Raw genomic sequence first — 20,810 nt, 5'->3', positions numbered from 1 at the left:
AGGTTTATCTCGTTTTAAAGAAGACACTCAGCAGACTATTGCAGAAGTGAAAGCAAAAAATAGTTATATAAGTTCGAATTTATTGTAAAGCAAATGTAGGCTACTGAACTAAAAAAAAAATGTTTTATACAAAATGTATATTTTACAAAATAATTTGGACTAATTGCAAGAAAATCAAAGCCTTATGTCTAAGTTGTGTTCCAAATTTGAAGAAGATACCACAAAAATGATCCTGCAAAAAGGTTTCTATACCAATTCCATGGTAAGGATATCGCTAGTTACGCATGTAACTGTGGTTCTGTGAATTCTGGATGACCACCAGAGGCAGTGTAAACACTATGGATTATCGCAGCGCCAGCTAGATAGGTCGAGAGAATATACCAACAAAGTCACGTGGCGTGACGTATGCTGAGCCCTGGAGGTTTATAGGCTACAGTAGCTCAGCACTCTACCTCGGTACGCCTTTCTCGCGCATTCCGAGTGACTGAGAACTCTGGCGGTCATCTAGAATTCACAGAACCACAGTTACATGCGTAACTAGCGTTCCGTTTCATTCTTACTGACCGCCAGAGGCAGTGTAAACACTATGGATGACACATACCAACATAGTCATGAGGAATGCCACCCACCTGATGAAATTAAGGCTGCTCCAGAAGAACCGCAGAACTAACGGCATGATGAGCAGCAGCGTTGACCTTATAAAACCGGGCAAACGTGCATGGAGAAGTCCAGATAGCAGCAGTGCAGATATCTACCAGGGAAACTCCTCTAAAAACAGCCCATGAAGATGAGACGGCCCTAGTGGAATGGCAAGTTAGTCCCCAGGGCAGTGGTCTCCCTGCTGCCTTGTAAGCCAGCGTAATGGTCTCTACTATCCAGTTCGACAACCTCTGCTTCGACACTGGAGCACCTTTCTTCACACCACCATAGCAGACAAACAATTGGTCTGACTGTCTAAATTGAACAGTAGAGTTCACATAACACTTCAAGGCACGAACAGGACACAAAAGTTGGGCACTTGAATCAGACCCTGAAGAAGTCTGAAAAGAGGCCAGTTCAATGTGCTGATTTATGAACTGAGGAAGAAGGACCTTCGGAAGAAAAGAAGGATTGGGTCGTAGAACCACCCCGGAGTCATCCGGTAACCAGCGCAAGCACAGTTCGCTAACAGACAGCGCGTGCAACTCACTGACTCGTTTCGCAGTAGCAATAGCTAACAAAAAAGAAGTCTTCAAGGACAACCATTTAATGTCAATGCTTTGCAAGGGCTCAAACTGGGGTGAGCACAGGAATGCAAGCACGAGTGACAAATCCCACACAGGAAAATGAGGATTCCGAACAGGGTTCAGACGGCGCGCGCCCTTCAGAAAACTGCAGACAAGACTGTGAGAGCCAAGAGAAGAGCCACCAACTGGAACATGATATGCAGAAATCGCAGCTACGTACACTTTCAACGTGGAAGCTGCTTTTCCTTCCTCCAGTAACCGTTGAAGAAAGCTTAAGATACTCGGAATGTCACATGTTGCAGGATCGAGCCCCTGTTCCTCACACCATGCAGAAAAAAGCTTCCAACGGGAAGCGTAAATCTGTCGTGTGGAAGGAGCCCTAGCATTAGAGATGGTGTGAATAACAGCAGGGTCACAACGCTCCAGGGAAGGATTTAGCCCAATGGCCAGACCCAAAGCTGCAGACGAGCCAGGTCCGGGTGCCAGACACTGGCCTCCAGCTGGGAGAGGAGGTCCTTCCTGGGGGGAAGCTTCCATGGATTTCCTGTCAGAAGTCTCAGCAACAAAGGAAACCATGGTCTGGCTGGCCACCGTGGTGCCACAAGTAACACTCTGTGCTTGCGCAGAGAGATCCTGTGCAACGTCTCCCATAACAGAGGGATAGGTGGAAACGCATATAGCAGGCAGTTCGGCCATTCGTGAGACAACGCATCCTGGCCCAGGGGGCTGGACACTTCTGTCCTTGCGAACCATAATCAGCAGTGGGTGGTCATCTCTGAAGCAAAAAGATCCACCTCTGCTCTTCCAAATCGTAGCCAGATCTCCTGCACTACATCTGGATGAAGCCTCCATTCCCCTGGATGTACCTGATCCCTGGAAAGAGCATCCGCTGTCTGGTTGCACGCTCCTGGAATATGAGCTGCCCTCAGTGAAGCGAGTTGTGGCTGACACCATGTCAGGATCTCGTGAGTCAGCCGTAGAGACCTGCGGGATCTCGTGCCGCCCTGGTGGTTCAGATGGAACACTGTTGAGGTATTGTCGGACTGAACGAGAACATGGCGGCCTGCCAGAACCGGCATGAAGTACTTTAGAGCCAAGAACACTGCTCTTAGTTCCAGCAGGTTGATATGTTCTGTGGCCTGGATCGGTGTCCAGCGCCCGCAAATACCCCTCCGATTCCACGTTGCCCCCCATCCTGTGAGGGAAGCGTCTGTTGTGACCAACTCCCGACGAGAGGGAACAACACCCAGAGGCACTCCTGCCTTCAGAAACTCTAACTGTCTCCAGAAAACCCCAGCTTCTGCACATGTCTCAAAAGCAGTCTGGAGTCTTGTACAGCCTGCTGCTCTGTTGGGGCACAGAGAAGCCAGTCGTCCAAATGAGGAAGAATACGCATACCTCTCATCCAAAGAGGAGACAGAGCTGCGCTCACACACCTTGTGAAGACGCGAGGAGCAAGGGAAAGGCCGAAGGGTAGCACTTTGAACTGGTAAGCTTGATTCAGGAAACTGAAACGCAGAAACTTTCTGTGATGTACAGCAATTGGGACGTGAAAGTATGCATCTTTCAGGTCGACACTTACAAACCAATTGTCTGCAGTCACAGACCGAAGAACATCGGCTGTGCGCAGCATTCGAAAAGGAAGGACCTTCAGGAACAAATTCAGAAGCCTCAAATCGAGAATTGGGCGGAAACCACCGTCCTTCTTCGGAACAAGAAAATATGTTGAATAGAACCCGTCTCCCTGAACGAGGGGATGAACTTTTTCTATGGCTCCCTTCTCTAACAGTGAACAAATTTCCAGAGAGAGAGCCACTGCGCGAACCGTGTCTCTGACAATCGTAGGAACAATTCTTGAAAATCTGGGAGGCCGGCGTTGAAACTGTAGAGTATATCCCCTGCTCAGAGTCGCCAACACCCAGGGGTCCGCTGTGTTGGATCTCCAGTACTCCAGCTGTTCTATTGAAAAACGATCGACCGCCGGCCTGACTGTCTCAGGCTTTATGTGTGCGATTTTTAGTGTTCGCGGGGGGACGCTGACGGGGTCCTCCTGGAAACGGTCGATAAGGTGGGCGAAAAACTCTCGCATCTTCAGGAACACGAGGTCTTTGAGGGGGCTGTGACTGAGGTGTAGCGTGCCGGCGGAAACGTTGCTCCGATGTAGCATAGTGATGTCGGGCCTGAACCGCTGGCATCCTAAAGGTAGGGTTGCGCTGCACCTGTGTCAGTTGACGAGTGGCTTCAGACAGCTTTACCCTCTTTTCCAATAGTTCCGGAACATTTGGACCAAAAAGATGCCTGGGAACAAATGGAAGATCTCTCAAGGTTTTCTTACAGTCCTCCGGTAGTCGTGCTTGGGCAAGCCACACTTGGCGGCGGGCTGCCAGAAGCGTGGCTGTAAGACTACCCAGCTCGCGGGTCACATGGCCTGTTGCCAACAGAGCAGTTTGCAGAAATTGTGAAATAGAGGGATCCGCATTTGCAGGTTCCAGCGTACTGGTGGCAGCAAGAAGTAACTGGCAGATTGTGTTTTCTGCTCGAGTAATGTAGGCAACAGATTCATATGCCTTTTTTAGCAAGGAATCTGTACGACCGCATTGCGCACTGGGACATCGCACATTCCCTCGTAGAGCCTCATCAGGAGACACCACCAAAGCTGCCACAGGCTGCTCTATTTCCGGAGCACGACCCACCCCGATAGAATCTGCTTCAGCCATAGATGCTAGCGTTCGAGCAATCTTTGAGCGCCGCTTAGGCGGACCAGAACCAGTGAGAGCATTTGAGAATTCAGCCACAAAATCCTTACATGGTGGCATGGCAAAAGAAGTTGCAGCTGTGGTCTGTCTGAAAAACACATTTGTTTGGGCAGATTGGACAGGTGACTCATCAAGTCCTAGACGGGCAACTGCCATTCGAAGCACAGCCAAAGTATCATCGGAGGAGGATTGGGCTTGTCCAGACGACTGAACTGACCCCCCACTAGACCCCTCCGCTGCTGGGTAACCAGTGAAAACAGCCTGAGGTGATGGTTGTGCAGCAACATCCATAGTAACCCCATGATCGTGAAAAAAGGAATCTGAAGCACTTGTAGAAAGCACATCAAACTCTGAACGATGAGAAAAACAAGGGGAATCAAGAGACTCTTCCCCAGCTCCCTGATTCTGAACATTCTCATCCTCCTGTGTCATCTTCACAGGTGTAGCAGATGTGACAGGCTGAAGCGAGTGAAGCAGGCGTTTCAGCTCTGCCATCTCTGAAGAAAGCGCCAACACCGTCACAGAAAGTGAACTTTTCACAACATGTGACTGTTCATCACCTCGCGATTTGGCCTTCTTAGATGGGAGGGGAGCACCAGCCGCCACCGACGCCCTGCGCTTCCGAGTGCGCGGAGGGGCTACATCTAACTGCCCAAGTTTCACTGTTGAATTAGGGTCTAATTCGGCAAGACAGAGCCGTCGTTCCGACATAGGCAAAAGGCTGCAGTGCATGCACGGGTCCGTGAGAGCCTCTCGCAGATGTTGAACACCCAAACACGACGGGCAGATGTCATGACCGTCATCCGGGAGAAGATTATTAGGGCACAGCTTACAAGTCAGTGGGAAACCAGTGGCGATCGAGCTGTGAGCCATAGTTACTCGCTAATAACACCCTCGGATAGCACCGTAAGGTTAAGTTAAGCGGAATGAAAAAACAATAATAATAAAATAAAACTATTACCTCGGGTGAACCGACAGGTAATACCAACAAATATCTCACGAAAAAGAGAAAGTGTCTAAAATGCCCAGCGGATTGAGCCGAGGAACAAAAAATATGAGTAGATATGTCAACGGGAGACCGTTAACTCATAGGCGCGGAAAACACAAGCCACCGGATTGCACCGAGAGGCACAGTGTTACTGACAAAGCAATATAAACTCAAATAGAAAACAAAACTCACCAAGCGCTGTTAATTTAATCCAAATCCTTGAAATGGCGTAGACGCGCGCTGTCACAGCTTGTGAGGACGAATCTCGCTGCTCTTGTAAGCTGCACTTGATAATCCGCGCGAATAATCACTCAACCAAATACAACCTATCTCAACCAGGCGAGAAAGCGAAAGAGGTAGAGTGCTGAGCTACTGTAGCCTATAAACCTCCAGGGCTCAGCATACGTCACGCCACGTGACTTTGTTGGTATATTCTCTCGACCTATCTAGCTGGCGCTGCGATAATCCATAGTGTTTACACTGCCTCTGGCGGTCAGTAAGAATGAAACAGAAGTCTAAATTCAACATGGTTTTCACAGGATGAATTTTGAGTGTTTAAGCTTTTGAATGCTATTGTAATATGTTATTAACCTAATTTATGATGATTACTGAAATATGTGATAAGGAAAAAGGCAATAAAAATGTTGTGACAAGTGTCATATACAGGACACTGACAGTTAACAGGCTATATGGTGTGGTCAGATTTACTGTTGTTCAGCTAAATTTATCAGGTGAAATCCAGTAATTTCAATAGGAACCCAGATGATTGTAAATACAGAAAAGTTCCCCACACAGATTTCACTTGTATTCAAGTTGGTCACACAAATTCTCAGCACTGACAAACAAAAAGCTGTTTGGTTTGAAAGTGACTTCTATGTGCTTCATACATTGCTATTGACAATGGACCTTTTTTGCCAAAAATTTTTGCTGAAATTTGAAATTTCCCTAATGATATGCACCCTTAGTTTTCAGAGTTCAGAGTGCTTCATTAAGGTGGTGGTGTGGCATAGTGGTTAAACATATGGACTGGTAACTCAAGGTTTAGCAGGTGATACCGGAAAACATGATCTCTTAACGGTCATTTACCGGTAATTTACCAGTAAAGACTGTTTGTGTGAAAGGGGCTATTATATGGATGAAATGGTTCCTCAAAATATATTTTATGTTCTGCAGAGGGAAAAGAGGGTTTGGAGAATGGCTGGGGGATATGGATAAAAAAAAAAAAAAATCATATTTTTGAAAATCATATCTTGGGCTGTTGACAATGTGAAACTTGTTATCTGATGAGTCCACCTTCACTGTCTGTCCCACATCTGTGGGAGTTATGGTGTGGACAAGCCCCAAAGAATCTTTACACCCAGACTGTTGTGTGTCTAGAGAGAAGCACGAGGGTGGATCGGTGATGGTTTGGGCTGCAATATCATGACATTCCCTACTGTGCTTGATGAGAGCATCACTGCCGATGACTACCAAACCATTCTGAAGGACCATGTGCACCTATTGGTTCAAACATTGTACCCTGAAGGGGGTGCCGTGTAGAAGCACGATTATGCACCAATACACACAGCAAGAATTGTGACAGAATTGTTTGATGAACATGAAAGTTAAGTTGAACATCTCCCATGGCCTGCACAGTCACCAGATTAAAATATTTTTGAGCAACTTTGGGGTATTTTGGAGGAGCAGGCCAGAAATTTTTATCCTCCACAAGCATCGACCTGGCCACTGTCCTGCAAGACGAATGGCTCAAAATCCCTCTGGCCACTGTAAAGGACTTGTATCTGTCATTCCCAAGACGAATTGATGCTGAATAGGCCGCAAAAGGAGGCTCTACACTCGAAATTCATCAGCCTTAGGAAGGTCAAACAAATGAGCTTTGGAAACGGGGTGGAAAAAACAGCGTCTCTTCAACATAGCGACAACACTTTCTTCTCTTATGTAGCCCAACCAGGCCTCGTCAAACAGCAACATTACACACTAACTAAAGTTGAAAAAGTGAAAAAGCATAAAAGCCATTTAAAGAATGCGTGGGCTGTTTCATATCATTTTAAAAATCCATTTAACAGCATTGAGGAAGGAAACAGGAGAAAAAATTGTGCAAGTTGCATTTTTAAATGTCTTAAGGTTACTATTTGTCATAATAAACACCATAGTTGTATAATAGAAAACAGTTGCATCTAAGGAATGAGGGGGCATGCATGGCAAACCTTTTCCTCCTGTGTGATATCTGTTCTTTTATAATGATCTTTGATTGTATGGGAAATGCTTGTTTGCCTTCAAATATTTTTAAAAGAAATAAAAAAATCCAGACAAAATGTAACTCAAGAGCTGAAAAGTGCACATTTTGTAGTGCATATCACCTGCCATCTAAAGGTAACCATTAAATGTTCATAATAGTCTATTGTATGATGGATGCACTGCACAGCTGGCTCTTTATCTCCACATTATTCCCATAATATCACATTGACTGTGCACTCTGTCTTTTCTATGCTTTTCACATTTACTCTTCACCTCACAGCATTCTGGCTCTCTCTACTTTTCTCTCAAAGCATAATAAGATAATGCACTGTCTCTGTCTGAATATTGATTAATCATAAAATGGAAACACAAACTACTCCAGAGAAATATTAATGGAACACAGGAAAATCCCAAAAGACCAGCAACTTCCTGTACTGGTTCAGAATTTACATCTCAATCTCATACACTGACAAACTCCTGCACCTGAAAATTAGAAATGTATGAAAAATGCAATACATTTCATGACAAATCCTAAACAATGCATTATTAATATTTTCGAAACAGAAGTTGAACACACTGCAGCTCATAACTCAGCTAATAGATCATTAAAATAATAATAATAATAATTTACTCACCTTCATTTTGTTCCAAACCTGTATGTCTTTCTTTCTTTTGCAGAATACAAAAGAACATATTTTCAAGAATGTTGGTAACCAAACAGGTTTGGTGATCACTGACTTTCATTGTATTGACAAAAAAAAAGTCATATTTCTTAAAATATCTCTTTTATGTTCCACAAAAGAAAGAAAGTAATTTGGGGTGAGTAAATGATAACAGAATTTAAAAGTTTAGGTGAATGGTTTACAAGGGACCATTCTGTTATGATGAGTGCTGTTGAGGAACAACTAGGATCAATGATGTATAAGAGTATGCAGAGTAAAGAAATGCAGAGTATGTGGAGTAAAAGAAATTAAAAAAATTTCCCCATGTAATTTCTGTAGCTGTTCCTGGACCGGGACTGGCATTATTTGAGTTTTTTTCCATGCCAGTCTATCATAGTAGTATTATTGTCACGTTTTATCCCAGGGATGAAGGTGGGTGAAGTAGACTCAAATACAGCTCAAATTACAAAGAAAACTCAGGCAGTGCATTAACAACGAACACAAGCGAAACGGTGTGCCATGCACAAACAATACCGGAAAATGAACGTGAGAAACAGAGGAACTTTAATACACAAGGTGACAAATTTAATTGCAAACAGTTGTGCTCATTAAATTAATATCCATGACAACTGATAGTGGCGGGAAACTAGAACAAAGGAAACAGATAACTAAAGAGAAACAAACTGAGGGTACGTTTACACGACAACGATATGCTTAAAATGAAGAAGTTTTTCCTTCGAGTTTTCCACGTACAGACGACACCATTGTCAAAACGATCCCCATTCGCATGGATCCACGACTAAAAACGCTGTATTCTGCTGCAGCAATCATCAAACATCCTATTCTTTTATACAGGTTTGGTTCATAAATCCTTCATTTCGAGGTAAATTTGGCCAAACAGTTAAAAAGCATTGTTGAAAACAGAGATGGCCTAGCAATTTTAGTTTATTGTTCACACAAAAATTTCATTTTAGCCAAACAATACACACATTTATACAGCAAAGCTGTCAATCATATGTCACTCCTTATCACCACAAGTGATAACCTTGAGATGTCCAATTCTTTTTGTTTTACCACAAACTGTATGTAATAATTCTTCCATAATTTATTATTTGTGCCATCTGGAGGCATAACGCAGATTAAGTTAAGTGGTTGGCATAGTTTCCCTTTATAGAACAAATACAATAAGTTCAAGTGTTAAATAGAGAGCAGCTTCACAGCAATTCCTCTACATAAAGCATTTGGAATTGAACCAAACAAGCAAACATGAATAATACCCTGCAGAAGTCAAAAGAGAAACTGACCCAGTAAAGACATGTGACAGTTGTCTCAACAACAGTAATGCAAAATATCTGTAATGAGAGCCCAAATACTGTGAGGGATAATAATAGTTTTGCTAATCTCAGCTTCATTCCACTTCTCTTTATCCCCAGAGTTATGCTTCCTGTTTTCCCCTAGAGAGGAAACAGTGTAATGAGTGCATTCTAAAGGAGGCAATGGGCGTCTCCAGGAGAAAAATAGACTTTCCTGTAGACTTTCCAAGTCTACAATGTTATTTGGACCGCACCCAGAAAGACACTCCCAGGAAGTCTCAGGGTGGACACCTTATTCACCTTCCCTGAATCTCTTCCTGAGGATATTCTTAAGCGACAATACCATATGCCTTTCATCTCGCACAGCTTGTGTTCCTATAAGCACCTCAGATTTTTTAAAACTCATGTTTGTCAGACTGTGGATCTTTTAAAAAATTTCATATTTCTTCTACACTGTCCTGGATTTAGTTTGACACTAAATTCTCATACTTCCGCCTTTACATTTATGCATTTGGCAGACGCTTTTATCCAAAGCGACTTACATTGCATTTCAAGCTACGCATTTATATTCTTATCAGTTCTTGCTTTCCCTGGGAATCGAACCCCTGACCTTGGTGTTGCAAGTGCCAGCACTCCACTATGTGAGCTACAGGAAAGCTTTAGGGAAGGTCATTTTGGTGGACTATTTTTAGAACTCTAAGGCTTTGTTCTGACAATACAATTTATTTATTTTTATTTATTTTTTTAATAATTTGATGCAAATCCATTTAGTTTTTAATAGTACAAAAATAAAACATTAATACACAACAACAACAAAAATGCAAAGTGTGCAATATAGACCAAATACACTAATTTTTGCTCTCTCTTTCCTCATATAGCGAACAATGTTCACTATCTAGTGAGTAGCAAATGAGTGAATGAGTTTGCAGTTTTAAAGTACACATGAATGTGTGAAACAACCACTTATGTTCTTTCATGTGTCTCTTTCAAATTCCCAGTCTTTCTTCCTCTCTTTATACACTGACAGCTCTGAGAAAATCTCTTACGTTACTAGCAACCGATGTTCATACACCAAATATTGCCTGAACAAACAGATCAGATTCACTTGAAAATAATAAACTTTTGTTTCCATTTTCCATCATTTTTCTGGAAGCTAATCTACTATCTGTCTACAAACCCTTCACCATTACCATTTTAGTCCCATGCCTATAGCTGCTATTGATATCTTCTTAATTGTAATGCTATAGAAATGGAATAACAAAGCTTCAAAGGAGGAGAGACATTTCTGCCAATTTACTGAGGGGAAATGAGTTCATTAACACACACATACAATAAAAAGGTTTTTTTCAAGATCAGGGTGAAGAAACATTCTCAAAATGAAATGTAAATAGCTGTGTAATATATAATGCTTATTCAGGTAACATTTATCCATCAAAAGGCTAAAACAACAATTTCATGAGGGTTCAATGAGTGTCAAAATGCTTAATTATAGCACTGAAGAGAAAGCACTATATAAATCACTTATATTTTGTTGTGACCATGAGCACCAGGCTTTAATAACTTCCTTTCACATAGTCTGTGACAGAATTATGGTGCAATAATGACAGTCCTATGATATAACTAGGGACATTTCTGGACCACAACCATGATCAAAATAACAGTAAATTCCCGGTAGGGCATATCACGTCCTCCTGAAGAATAAATGCATGAAATAATTCAACCCACACCAGCTGTTTACTCCAGTTGATCGGTTATGAGATCAGTCACAGAAAGCTGAAAACAGAAAAAGACTGATGCAGGTCCTTGAGACCACTTGAGATACACAATGGGACATAATGAAATCTGTCCCTTTTCTCTAATTCAGATGTGTGAATCACATCCAAATGACTGTTCATACAAGTAATTAAACAGATTCCCATCTCTTTAGCTAAACGATCATCTAAGGCAATTAATCAGCATGTACAAAAACCACATTAGTGTTCTCCCAAATAATTTCCTAAATCAGTCAATACAATTAATCATACCATGGTCTGTCTGAATACTGATTGGCTGAAAGGTGTGCGTTAAAACCGTGTAATGCAGTCCAGTCAGTTGATTCACCGTTCAATATTAATGCTATAAATACAAATACATTTAGAAGAGTAACTGGTACATTCTAGCCTGGCAAGCCAGACCCACATCAAGATTTTGGGTCTGGGAACACACCATTGGCAGGGCTCAATCCGAGGTGTGGGATAAACGGTTGTCTTTCAAATTCCCTCTGCAACCAGATCGTTTTCCCACCAGCGGAGTTAGTTGATAGATTAAACTTTTGCCGTATCCGGTCGGCAAAACTCCGAACACATCTTCCTTTTTTAAGAATGACTTCAGAGCCGTTCTTTGTTCTTTTCTCAAAGAAAAGCTTAACTCCAAGTCTTCAAGAGATGCAGCCAAAGCCGATTCGAAAGACCGCTGTTCGCCAGCAGCAGCAGCCAAGTAGCAGGGAATTCACGCGGAACCGTCACAACTCTGCCGTCATTATGTTAAGCCCGCCCACCGACTCTATACACGATATGATTGGCCTGACTAGAGTTTGGTTTTTCCACCTCGCAAGCCAACGGAGAGTTGCTAGACGACACTGGCTGCAAAATAAAATTTGTCAGATATAACGTGTGCATATTTGGCGTGCTGTCCGAGGAGAAGAGCTCCATGCTTGGATTTTGGCCCGGTTCGGGTTACAGAGTGCTGCTTTTTTTCCTTGTTATAAAATATTTTGTTTTGTCCAATCCCAGCTTAACTATAAGTAAGGCATTCGTAGGTTGATTGCCCTGAAAAGTGACTGAGGCACTGTTTGTTTCAGAATGCTGTGCGATTTTGGCCACAATTTGGCCGTCTGAGACAAATTTTGCAAATCCTAAAAGATTCCTCTGATCATAGGCTAAAATCTGAAGTCTTTGATCGTTAGTTTGACATGTTTACCGACAGCCGATTAATGACCATTGCGATAAAAGTTCACCTCTGACAAAATTCTGGCAGTGTCAGAAGATTTGGCTCACAGTCCTGCAATGTGACTTCTCCTACGATGACCGTCAAATTGTTTTCGTTTTTCAAGACTAGCCGTGACCTAAATTAACGTTAGAGATTTCTCTGTAGTCATCATTTCAATCCCGCATGTGTCATTGATTGATGATGTAAAACTCTGGACGAGTCTTCTTGCGTGCGTCCGTTTTTAACGCGTCTCGACTGCCGTACAGTCTGACATCAATGACAACTTACAGTGTGACATGGCTTACAGCAAGGATCATGTTCGTACAGTCTGACAACCAACAATCGTAAACGACGATAATAAATCAACAAAACATTGTCTCACATCAGCCAATAGTGTGAGTTTGGGGCGGGACTATTTGTTTGTCCGGCCAATGACAGATAGGGAAGTGCTCTGGAAACCTGTTTTTAAAACATTATTTTTGCAGAATTTGGTAACACTTTACAATAAGGTTTTATATGTTAACATATAGCATGAACTAAGAATAAACAATCCTTCTACAGCATTTATTAATGTATGTGTTAAGGAACATGAACATTTTATTAACTAAAGTTAACAAATGAGACCTTATTGTAAAGTGTTACAGAGTTTTTTCTACAGGTCATTTGCCTGCCACCCCACCTCACACGTATATAATTATACAGCATATTACCATAATCACACACATCTATAAAAGCACATGCTTATACGGTTTCTTATTATGGCTGCGTTTTAAGTCACACATACCCAGATGCATCAAAACCAACATTCCTAATAACAAAATGACATTAAGCAGGCAAATAAAAATGAAGAATTGGCCATAACTTGTTTACTCATTTATTTTAAGATCGATAGGGCACCACGCTGGACAGGTTTGTAAAGAATCATAGGATTTGTGAGCTAAATCAGGAATGAGCCCTGTTCCTCATACAAAAGCTTTACGCTTGTTGCTTTCCTTAAAATTCACATTTTCAGTTTAAACGGAAGCCTATTGGTTTCTACGCTTCAGTGGAATCAAATGGACAACTCATTAGACTCATGCAGCACCTGCTCCAGTCAATTACAATTTAAAGCTCAAAAAACTCAAATCTAATTTGGAAGAGACAGCACGTAAACACGAAGTCAGATGCTGATTCACTGACAGGAAATGAAGCATCAGATGCCGCTAAGTGATTATCTCTGTCTGGATGTTCTGAATGGAAGCACTATGGACCCGCTCAGCATTCAGTCTTTGTATTGCACATTCTTTTCTATTTTGTGCATGCCGAATGCTGTTTGTGAATGCAAAAGTGATGTTGACAATTACAACTAAGGGGCAGAGTTTGTAATCAATGTCTGGAAAACAAGAGCAGAGCTTAAAGCGTATATATGGTAATTTCTATGTTTCTGAAGATCAAAATGCCAGAAACATTTGTTAAGGATGAATTTGTGTCACCTTTTGAAATATTTTCATACCGGTATATAAATTTGCATGCAAGTTACAAAACGTGTGGTGATAAAAGCTGTAGTTTTCAAAGAGGAAATAACACTCAACTTTTGCTAAATTAGTATTCCATGGGAATGTTTCCATTGGGCAACTAAGGACATGTTGCTAATTTGCTCATGCTCAGGGTAAAACTTGCTGGCGAACACAATAAATAACACTTCCCTGTGCACTAAGGAAAAACAAACCTAATCTAGGGTAAATTCAGAGGCTCAGATCTCACTAGACAAAACATTGCAACTTATTTGTCATTCAAATTATGTCCCATTTGAGGTGTACTTTATCATGAGTGTTTCAGCCTGAACAGGGTTAAAATATATGTCTTTGTGAGAATGTAACATTTATGATAATATTAACATTTCTATACATTTAATATTTATTTTACTATTCATTTTTAATTAATTTATTTTTTATTTTACTTATATTACAAAACAAATGTGCACCTTAATGTAATTCACGTCAATCCGAATTAATCTGATTTCAGATTCTAAAAGTTTTGTTTATATGTTACCCTAACCTTTGCAATCAAATTCACAGTTTTCTGAGCAAAACTTCAGTGCATGTGCAGTGCCAGGTCGCCACATTCAGAAAGTCACAGCAATATTGTCAATGAAATATCACCATACAATGAAAAAAATCCAAAAATGTGGAGGTAAAAAGGGTGTTGTTTTACACAACTATTGAGGAATTTTAACCAAAGTATGTTACAAACTTTACACGAAGACCCTAAAGAATCATACCAACTTTTGGAAAATGGGCATCCGTGACCCCTTTAAGATCTACACCATGCACCCCCTTCAATCGAAATAGAATTTTCATTCGTATCAAGCTCAATCGGATTGAATCGTTTACATGACTTTTCAGTCTGACTGAGCCATCAATCCAATTTTAAATGGATTATTTGGTTGCATGTATGGTAGCTGCTGATTTCATTGAACCAGATGTTTAATGTAGTAACTTCTCTGGTTCAGTTCAGTTCATTTAGTGAATGGTTTATCAAACTGATTCATACAGATAACTCATGAGTATGTGAGGCTGATTCATTAAAAGAACTAGCTCTTAAGAGTCACTGGTTCATGAATTTGTGAGAAAGTCATGTTGTCTTGGCATTATTTTTCTCACATTCAATTCACATTTATCACATTCAATCAGACACGCTTTTTACTGAGGTGAAGAAATGGATTCGAAAAGGTGCAGCGAACACTGTAATGTTTAGATAGCACCACAGTGTTTTTTAAGGGAAACAGACATAAAAATTGTTATAATTGTTTCTGCATAGAATGTTGTAAAATCGAAAAATTACACACTTAAAGGAGAAGTTCACTTTTAAAATGAAAATTCTGTCATCATATAATCACCCTCATGTTGTTTCAAACCTGTATGAATTTCTTTCTTCTGCTGAACAGAAAGGAAGATATTTAGAAGAATATCATATCAGCAGTTTTTGGGTCCCATTGACTTCCATAGTAGGAAAAAAATATACTATGGAAGTCAATGGGACCCAAAAACTGTCTGGTTACTGACATTCTTCTAAATATCTTCCTTTCTGTTCAGCAGAAGAAACAAATTCATACAGGTTTGAAACAACATGAGGGTGATTATATGATGACAGAATTTTCATTTTAAAAGTGAACTTCTCCTTTAATATTTAAAAGAGAAATCTTACTCAAATTCTTCCTGAACCTCATTTGTTTTGACTGCATTCTCACACTTTGACGGGTTGAAGAAGCTCTTTATTATACAAGAATATCCTCTCTAAAAAGTGTGTGCTTTGCTTCCTTTTAGCTTGTAACAGCAGGAAGTAATCAGTGTCCAGTGTTCATATCAGTTCTCCTAAGACAAAGGCAATCAGGTTACCATGGGACAGCATTTGATGAAGGCCATCAGACCAAACTATAACCATTCTTGAGTCCAAATTCCATGCCAAAACCAAATCCCATAAGACCCAATAAAGAACAGAACCAAACACCGGCACTGGAAACAAACCACTCAAGTACAGGATAAGTAAAATCTTCAAATCAAGCAATAGCAATCCATCATTGACAGCAATGATTATGAGTAGATTATATGTCTTGCTGGACATAGCTCCAAAGAAGGATTTCACATATGCTTATATGAGAAATACCTGGTGAGGATCATGATGTCATTACATTACAGCATTTATTTTCGTAGATACTGTATGGAAATAGACACTGAAGCATGTGACGCTGACAGGGCTCATGCTTTCTCCTAAAATTAAATTGGAATTTCTTAAATAATCTCACGTCCAAGAAATGCAAGACATTGGTGTCTTGTGAAGGGTATTTACATACAGTATGCATATGCAAGACAACTTAAACCATTTATGTGATTTGCAAAATGTTAATATCTATTTTAATTGAATGACACCTGAAGATCAGTGTTAATTAAAAAAAAAATCATAATCATTCCAAATGAATTTAAAATGCATTCAAAGCCTTGTGTAAATGTCTTGCCTATGTAAATGATACATGGCTCTTTAAGAATATGGCAAAAATATATGCATCCTCACGAAAGACCTTTGCAAATTAAAGGAGCAGTTCACCAGAACATGATATTTCTGCTATAATTTAAGCCTTGCGCCATTTAAAACCCATTTGATTTTCTATTTTCAGTTAAACAAAAAACAAGATATTTTACAAAATGCAAATGATGCACCACAGTCACCAGTGGCTATGAAGCTCCAAAAAGTACCATAAAAGTAGTAGTTGTAATCTACTTCCATTCATAGATTTGTGTGGGGAAAAAGGCAGAGATTGTTATTCACTGAAAATCTTCCCTGGCATTGCACCAGCCCAATATGGTTTAACTTTTCTTGCATGTAAATACCCTGAATGTTACCCAGATGGAGTTCTGATGAAGTTCAAATAATGTATAATCCACAATATAAAATAAACATATCATGTGCTTGAAATGGCCGCTTGAGTTGCTAGTGGCAGCATGTCTCTCTGGATCTATGTGAAAGCTGTCATACATCACAAATGTTTGACACTATTCTGCTGGGGACAGTTATTAACCATCACATGTCAAGCATGTTAATGTCAAACGGCATTTATTGTATCTTGACTAACTGAGGGATAGATTTCTGGTAATTACGAACTTCAATTTCCATCTGTTCTGCATACAAGTTACTGTATGGGTCCAGAAGACTTGTTGTTATTATTTAGCACAAAGCTAAATGGATGCTTTTATTGTGCTTTATTGGGGGTATGGACAGGAGCAGCTTACCTTGGACTATAGGTTTTGCAAATTACAGAATTTTTATTTCATGTGAACTGTTCATTTCAGGTCAGTTCACCTGGTTTAAACGTGCAATTTAAATTTGAATTAAATCATATGTGGAGCATGAAGGTGCATTTATTTAGCACGTTCACATTTGACTGAAATTTTCAGAAGCAAATGGATTTACAGTCTATGAAAAGAGTCTGGCAGCCACAGTTATTAAAGCACAACAACATTAGCTTGCCTGAGAATGTCAGAATGTCATTATGCTGTCCTCTCATTTTCCTCTGTCAAGGGCAGCAAACGCGGGATACAGTGTCAGCAATATCATTATGAACATTATTCTGTCAGTGTCGCTGCTGGGGTTGGTGGCTGAGCTCTGGGTCAATAGATTTGGCTAATGCACAGCAGAAAAGTGCAGTAAACCACGGAACAGTTAAGCCCGGTGAACTGAACAACAGTAGCCTGTTAACTTTATAACACGCGTGCGATCAAATATACACGCGCATGCACGAGTTTCACCAATACACCTGCCAGTCTATACAGTAAATGAACATGTTTTACAACAAAAATATTAGAAAATGTATCTGTATGTTATCTATTCTATAGCAGAAGTGAAATATAGCATGACAATTATAGAATAAATGTGACGCGTAAAACATCTGTTTTGTAAACAGCACGCAACAGATCTACTCAAGCGAACTACTTATTATGCTTCTGCTGTCTTTAAAACATTCATATAATAAAATCCATTAAGCATATATTCACCGTAATAATAAGCTATTTAAAGAAATTGAAATTAACTTACCAGGAAGGTTGATTTTGTAGTTATTCCCCGCAAACCTGAACCCGTCCAGTCGCATCTGCAGCGAATAGCGCGCGCGTGTGTGCCTTCCCCTCAGCGCGCACTCGAGCCACTTAAAAAGTTTAATGACGTCAACCGGGCATTTAAAACGCCGCTTTTTTCACAGGAACGTACGACGTGCTGTCTTCATTAAAGGGACCGCGCACTATCACTGAAATAGTGTACATATAATCAACTGTTGAACGTGACAACATTTTGTCATCGTTTGCTCACCTCGTGTAGTTTCTTTCTTCTGTGCAAACACAAAAGGAGACCTCAGGGGCTGTTCAATAAAACTGGGCGTTCTATGGTGTCTTACTTAGAACTTAGAAGCAGTGTTGGGAAAGTTACTTTTAAAAGTAATGCATTACAATATTGTTTTACTTATTTACAATAATTCCCATAACGATTGTAACAGTGTGTTTCGTGAAGTGGAATGGACCAATTTCTGGTGTGAGTATTGTGTGTATTGGATTCTAACCTTTATAGGGTTTATCACTTGCCCTGCCTTTGTGTACTTCATTATGCCTTTTAATATGTCCTGTTTGGAGTAAATGTATTAGTAGGCCTACTTATGATGTGCAACAAGGATAAATAAAGTGTTACAGATTGATTTTCTTTACACCAATGCCCTAGCCTGGTTCTACCAGACTCTCGTACATTTCATTTGTACAGAGAGTCTGGCCTCTCTCCATTGACAAGCGTTAACTTCCTTGAAGGCGGGTACTCTGTTGAAGTTTAAAACTATTGGATCTGACCAGAGTCACTCTGGATCTGCCATAACCAATTGCTAACGTTTGGTCGTGACGTATGTCAACTCAAACTAGCGCACAATCTCAACGTCATCGTTCTCAGCCACTCCCCCAGTTCGCTGATTGGACCGGTTAAAAATTGATCGGAGAAAACCAAAGAATACACCACAATCCCAGACGGAGTACTGAAGGAAAATGAAATTGAGCGGAAGTACGTAGGAGGGCGGAACCAGGCTACCAATGTCCACCTTCGTCCTTTAATTAGGATATAGAGTAGGCTAATTCTTGCATTGGCCTCTAGGGCATCTAAATATTGTTTTAGTTGTTTGATATTGATAGCCCAACTGTATACCTAGGGGTGTTTAGAAGGCGCTCAGAAGGCCACACTTGTATATAGTGTCCAAAGCTGTGGTATAATGCTGTACAATTTGGCTGCAGATGTACGGTTTAATAAATGATATGCTACTAACCAATATTTCACAAAAAAAAAAAAGGATTAAATGAAGAAAAAAATTATATTAAGAAGTATTAAAAGTTTTAGTTCAACAAAAATAGCCATGCAAAATATGTTGGTAGGTTTTAAAACAACCATATATGGACTGACTTTTAAAGTTCCCAGCATGTTTCTTCTACACGTGATACTTAAACAGCCAGTAATCAAGTAGAATTTTTATCCATATACATATAGTTTTTATTTTTTTATTTTTTTAAAGCAAATACTTTTAAAACAGGCGCTACAGCGTGGCTGTTGTCTACTGGCTATTTAAATCTAGCGGGTTTAGTGTCTCGTGTCGTAAATAATGACGCTGGTAGTGATGATTCTGTCTGACCAATCTGATCTGCAGTGTTTTCACGTCACATTTTAGTATCGGTACGGTACACTTGGAACCTCAACAGAGGTGGTACCATTTAAAGCGAGCCGTACCGTACAGTGGAAATGCGCCATAAGTGAGCCGTACCGAACCGAGCCGTACCGTACCATGCAGTGGAAAAGCGCCATTTGATATTCTGCCTAGTATCTCCTGTTGCATTTCATAAAATGTAAATAATATGGGGTTCAAAATGACGCCAGGAAAATAAGTTTACAATGATATATTTGGTTGATCTATTCTATTATTACACCATTAAAACATTAAAACATTAAACTTTACCATGCAACATTAAACTAAGTGACTATAAAAGATGTGCAGTATAATAAAAACGTCAGGAGACTGTACAATTATTTGATTGTTTTGTTTGTTGGACTAATTTGCATGTACTATGAATGTCACAGAAATCACCAGCCCTGAACATTTTCTAAGAACAAATTCCTGAGATTTAAAATCCAAAATACCACATCACCTTGGGTTAAATATAACTGCTCAAATTATTATTAGCCCAAACAATGACTCTCATTCACTATAGGAGCTATTAGAAGGACTGTGACTTATTAGAGTGCACCTTTGTTTTAAACAGTTCATCTGGTGCAAAGAGTGAAAGCAATCTTCCTTCACCTGCATCTATGTGACGTCTTGATCTCTCTGCACATCTGTGCCTCTTAATTTCTAGAATGAACAATCTGTCTCTTCTTGTGTGTCTAATCAATAATGTGTGCCATTCAGGCAGAATGTTCCAAAACCTGGTTTCCATTTGTCATTTGTCAACCACAACATATTTGCAATCAATTTAACTTTCTGCTCCGAGAGGAAAACATATGTTTACCAATGCACAGCACACTCAAATGTTCAACGGGTTATGTTCCGAAATACTGTGTGTTTTTGTTTTTTTATTAATACTGCATATGTTAAGCAAATATTTGTTATATAAATAAACAGTTAAAGTTACAATTTAAGGAATGAAATAGTGATTGACGGCCTAATCCTGAGGGACTATGATATTTATGTAATAGCAAATGTGCATTTTTGTTGATTTGTCCATCCTGATTCACTCATCCATGTACAACCTTCAAACATGAAATGGTGTAATTCTAAATGCATATGTTATGTAATGTATAATATCTGAAGCCATGGAAATGAAATGTGTGTATTCAACAGCTCTCAGAGCTGTTGAATACACACACCCTTTTCTTCTATTCGTTTCCTGGTCTATTTTCATTATTAGCACACAGCAGGTATTGGCTTTGTGTTTGTATTTTTTCAACAGGCCTTAATGAAACACAATAACTACTCCTGCTCAGGGAAATCATTATTCATTCATTATTTTAAAGCACTGAAGTGCGGTTAGTCACAATCTTTCTAAAAATTCTCCTAAGCTCACCATGCAATGACACATTTAAATACAGACACTTTGAATAGGCTTAACAGG

At 40.1% G+C, this 20,810-nt stretch overlaps 1 protein-coding gene across 3 annotated transcripts in view; it reads right to left on the bottom strand.

Annotated features, from left to right (window-relative positions):
• The window catches only part of gulp1b (GULP PTB domain containing engulfment adaptor 1b), a 77,116-nt gene extending 59,300 nt beyond the window's left edge, over positions 1–17,816 (bottom strand). For all 3 annotated transcript variants that reach the window (XM_084129548.1, XM_084129550.1, XM_084129549.1), the window contains exon 1: positions 17,719–17,816. In XM_084129548.1, the coding sequence (XP_083985674.1) occupies positions 17,719–17,773 (55 nt within the window). In that variant the 5' untranslated portion in view covers positions 17,774–17,816. The remainder of the gene's footprint in view (positions 1–17,718) is intronic.
• Between the last annotated feature and the right edge of the window lie 2,994 nt (positions 17,817–20,810).

Source organism: Abramis brama (assembly GCF_963993115.1).
Source record: "Abramis brama genome assembly, chromosome: 11".
Lineage (NCBI taxonomy): Eukaryota > Metazoa > Chordata > Actinopteri > Cypriniformes > Leuciscidae > Abramis > Abramis brama.
The sequence above is the reverse complement of the archived record's forward strand: the minus strand, read 5'-3'. Positions and strand labels throughout refer to the sequence as shown.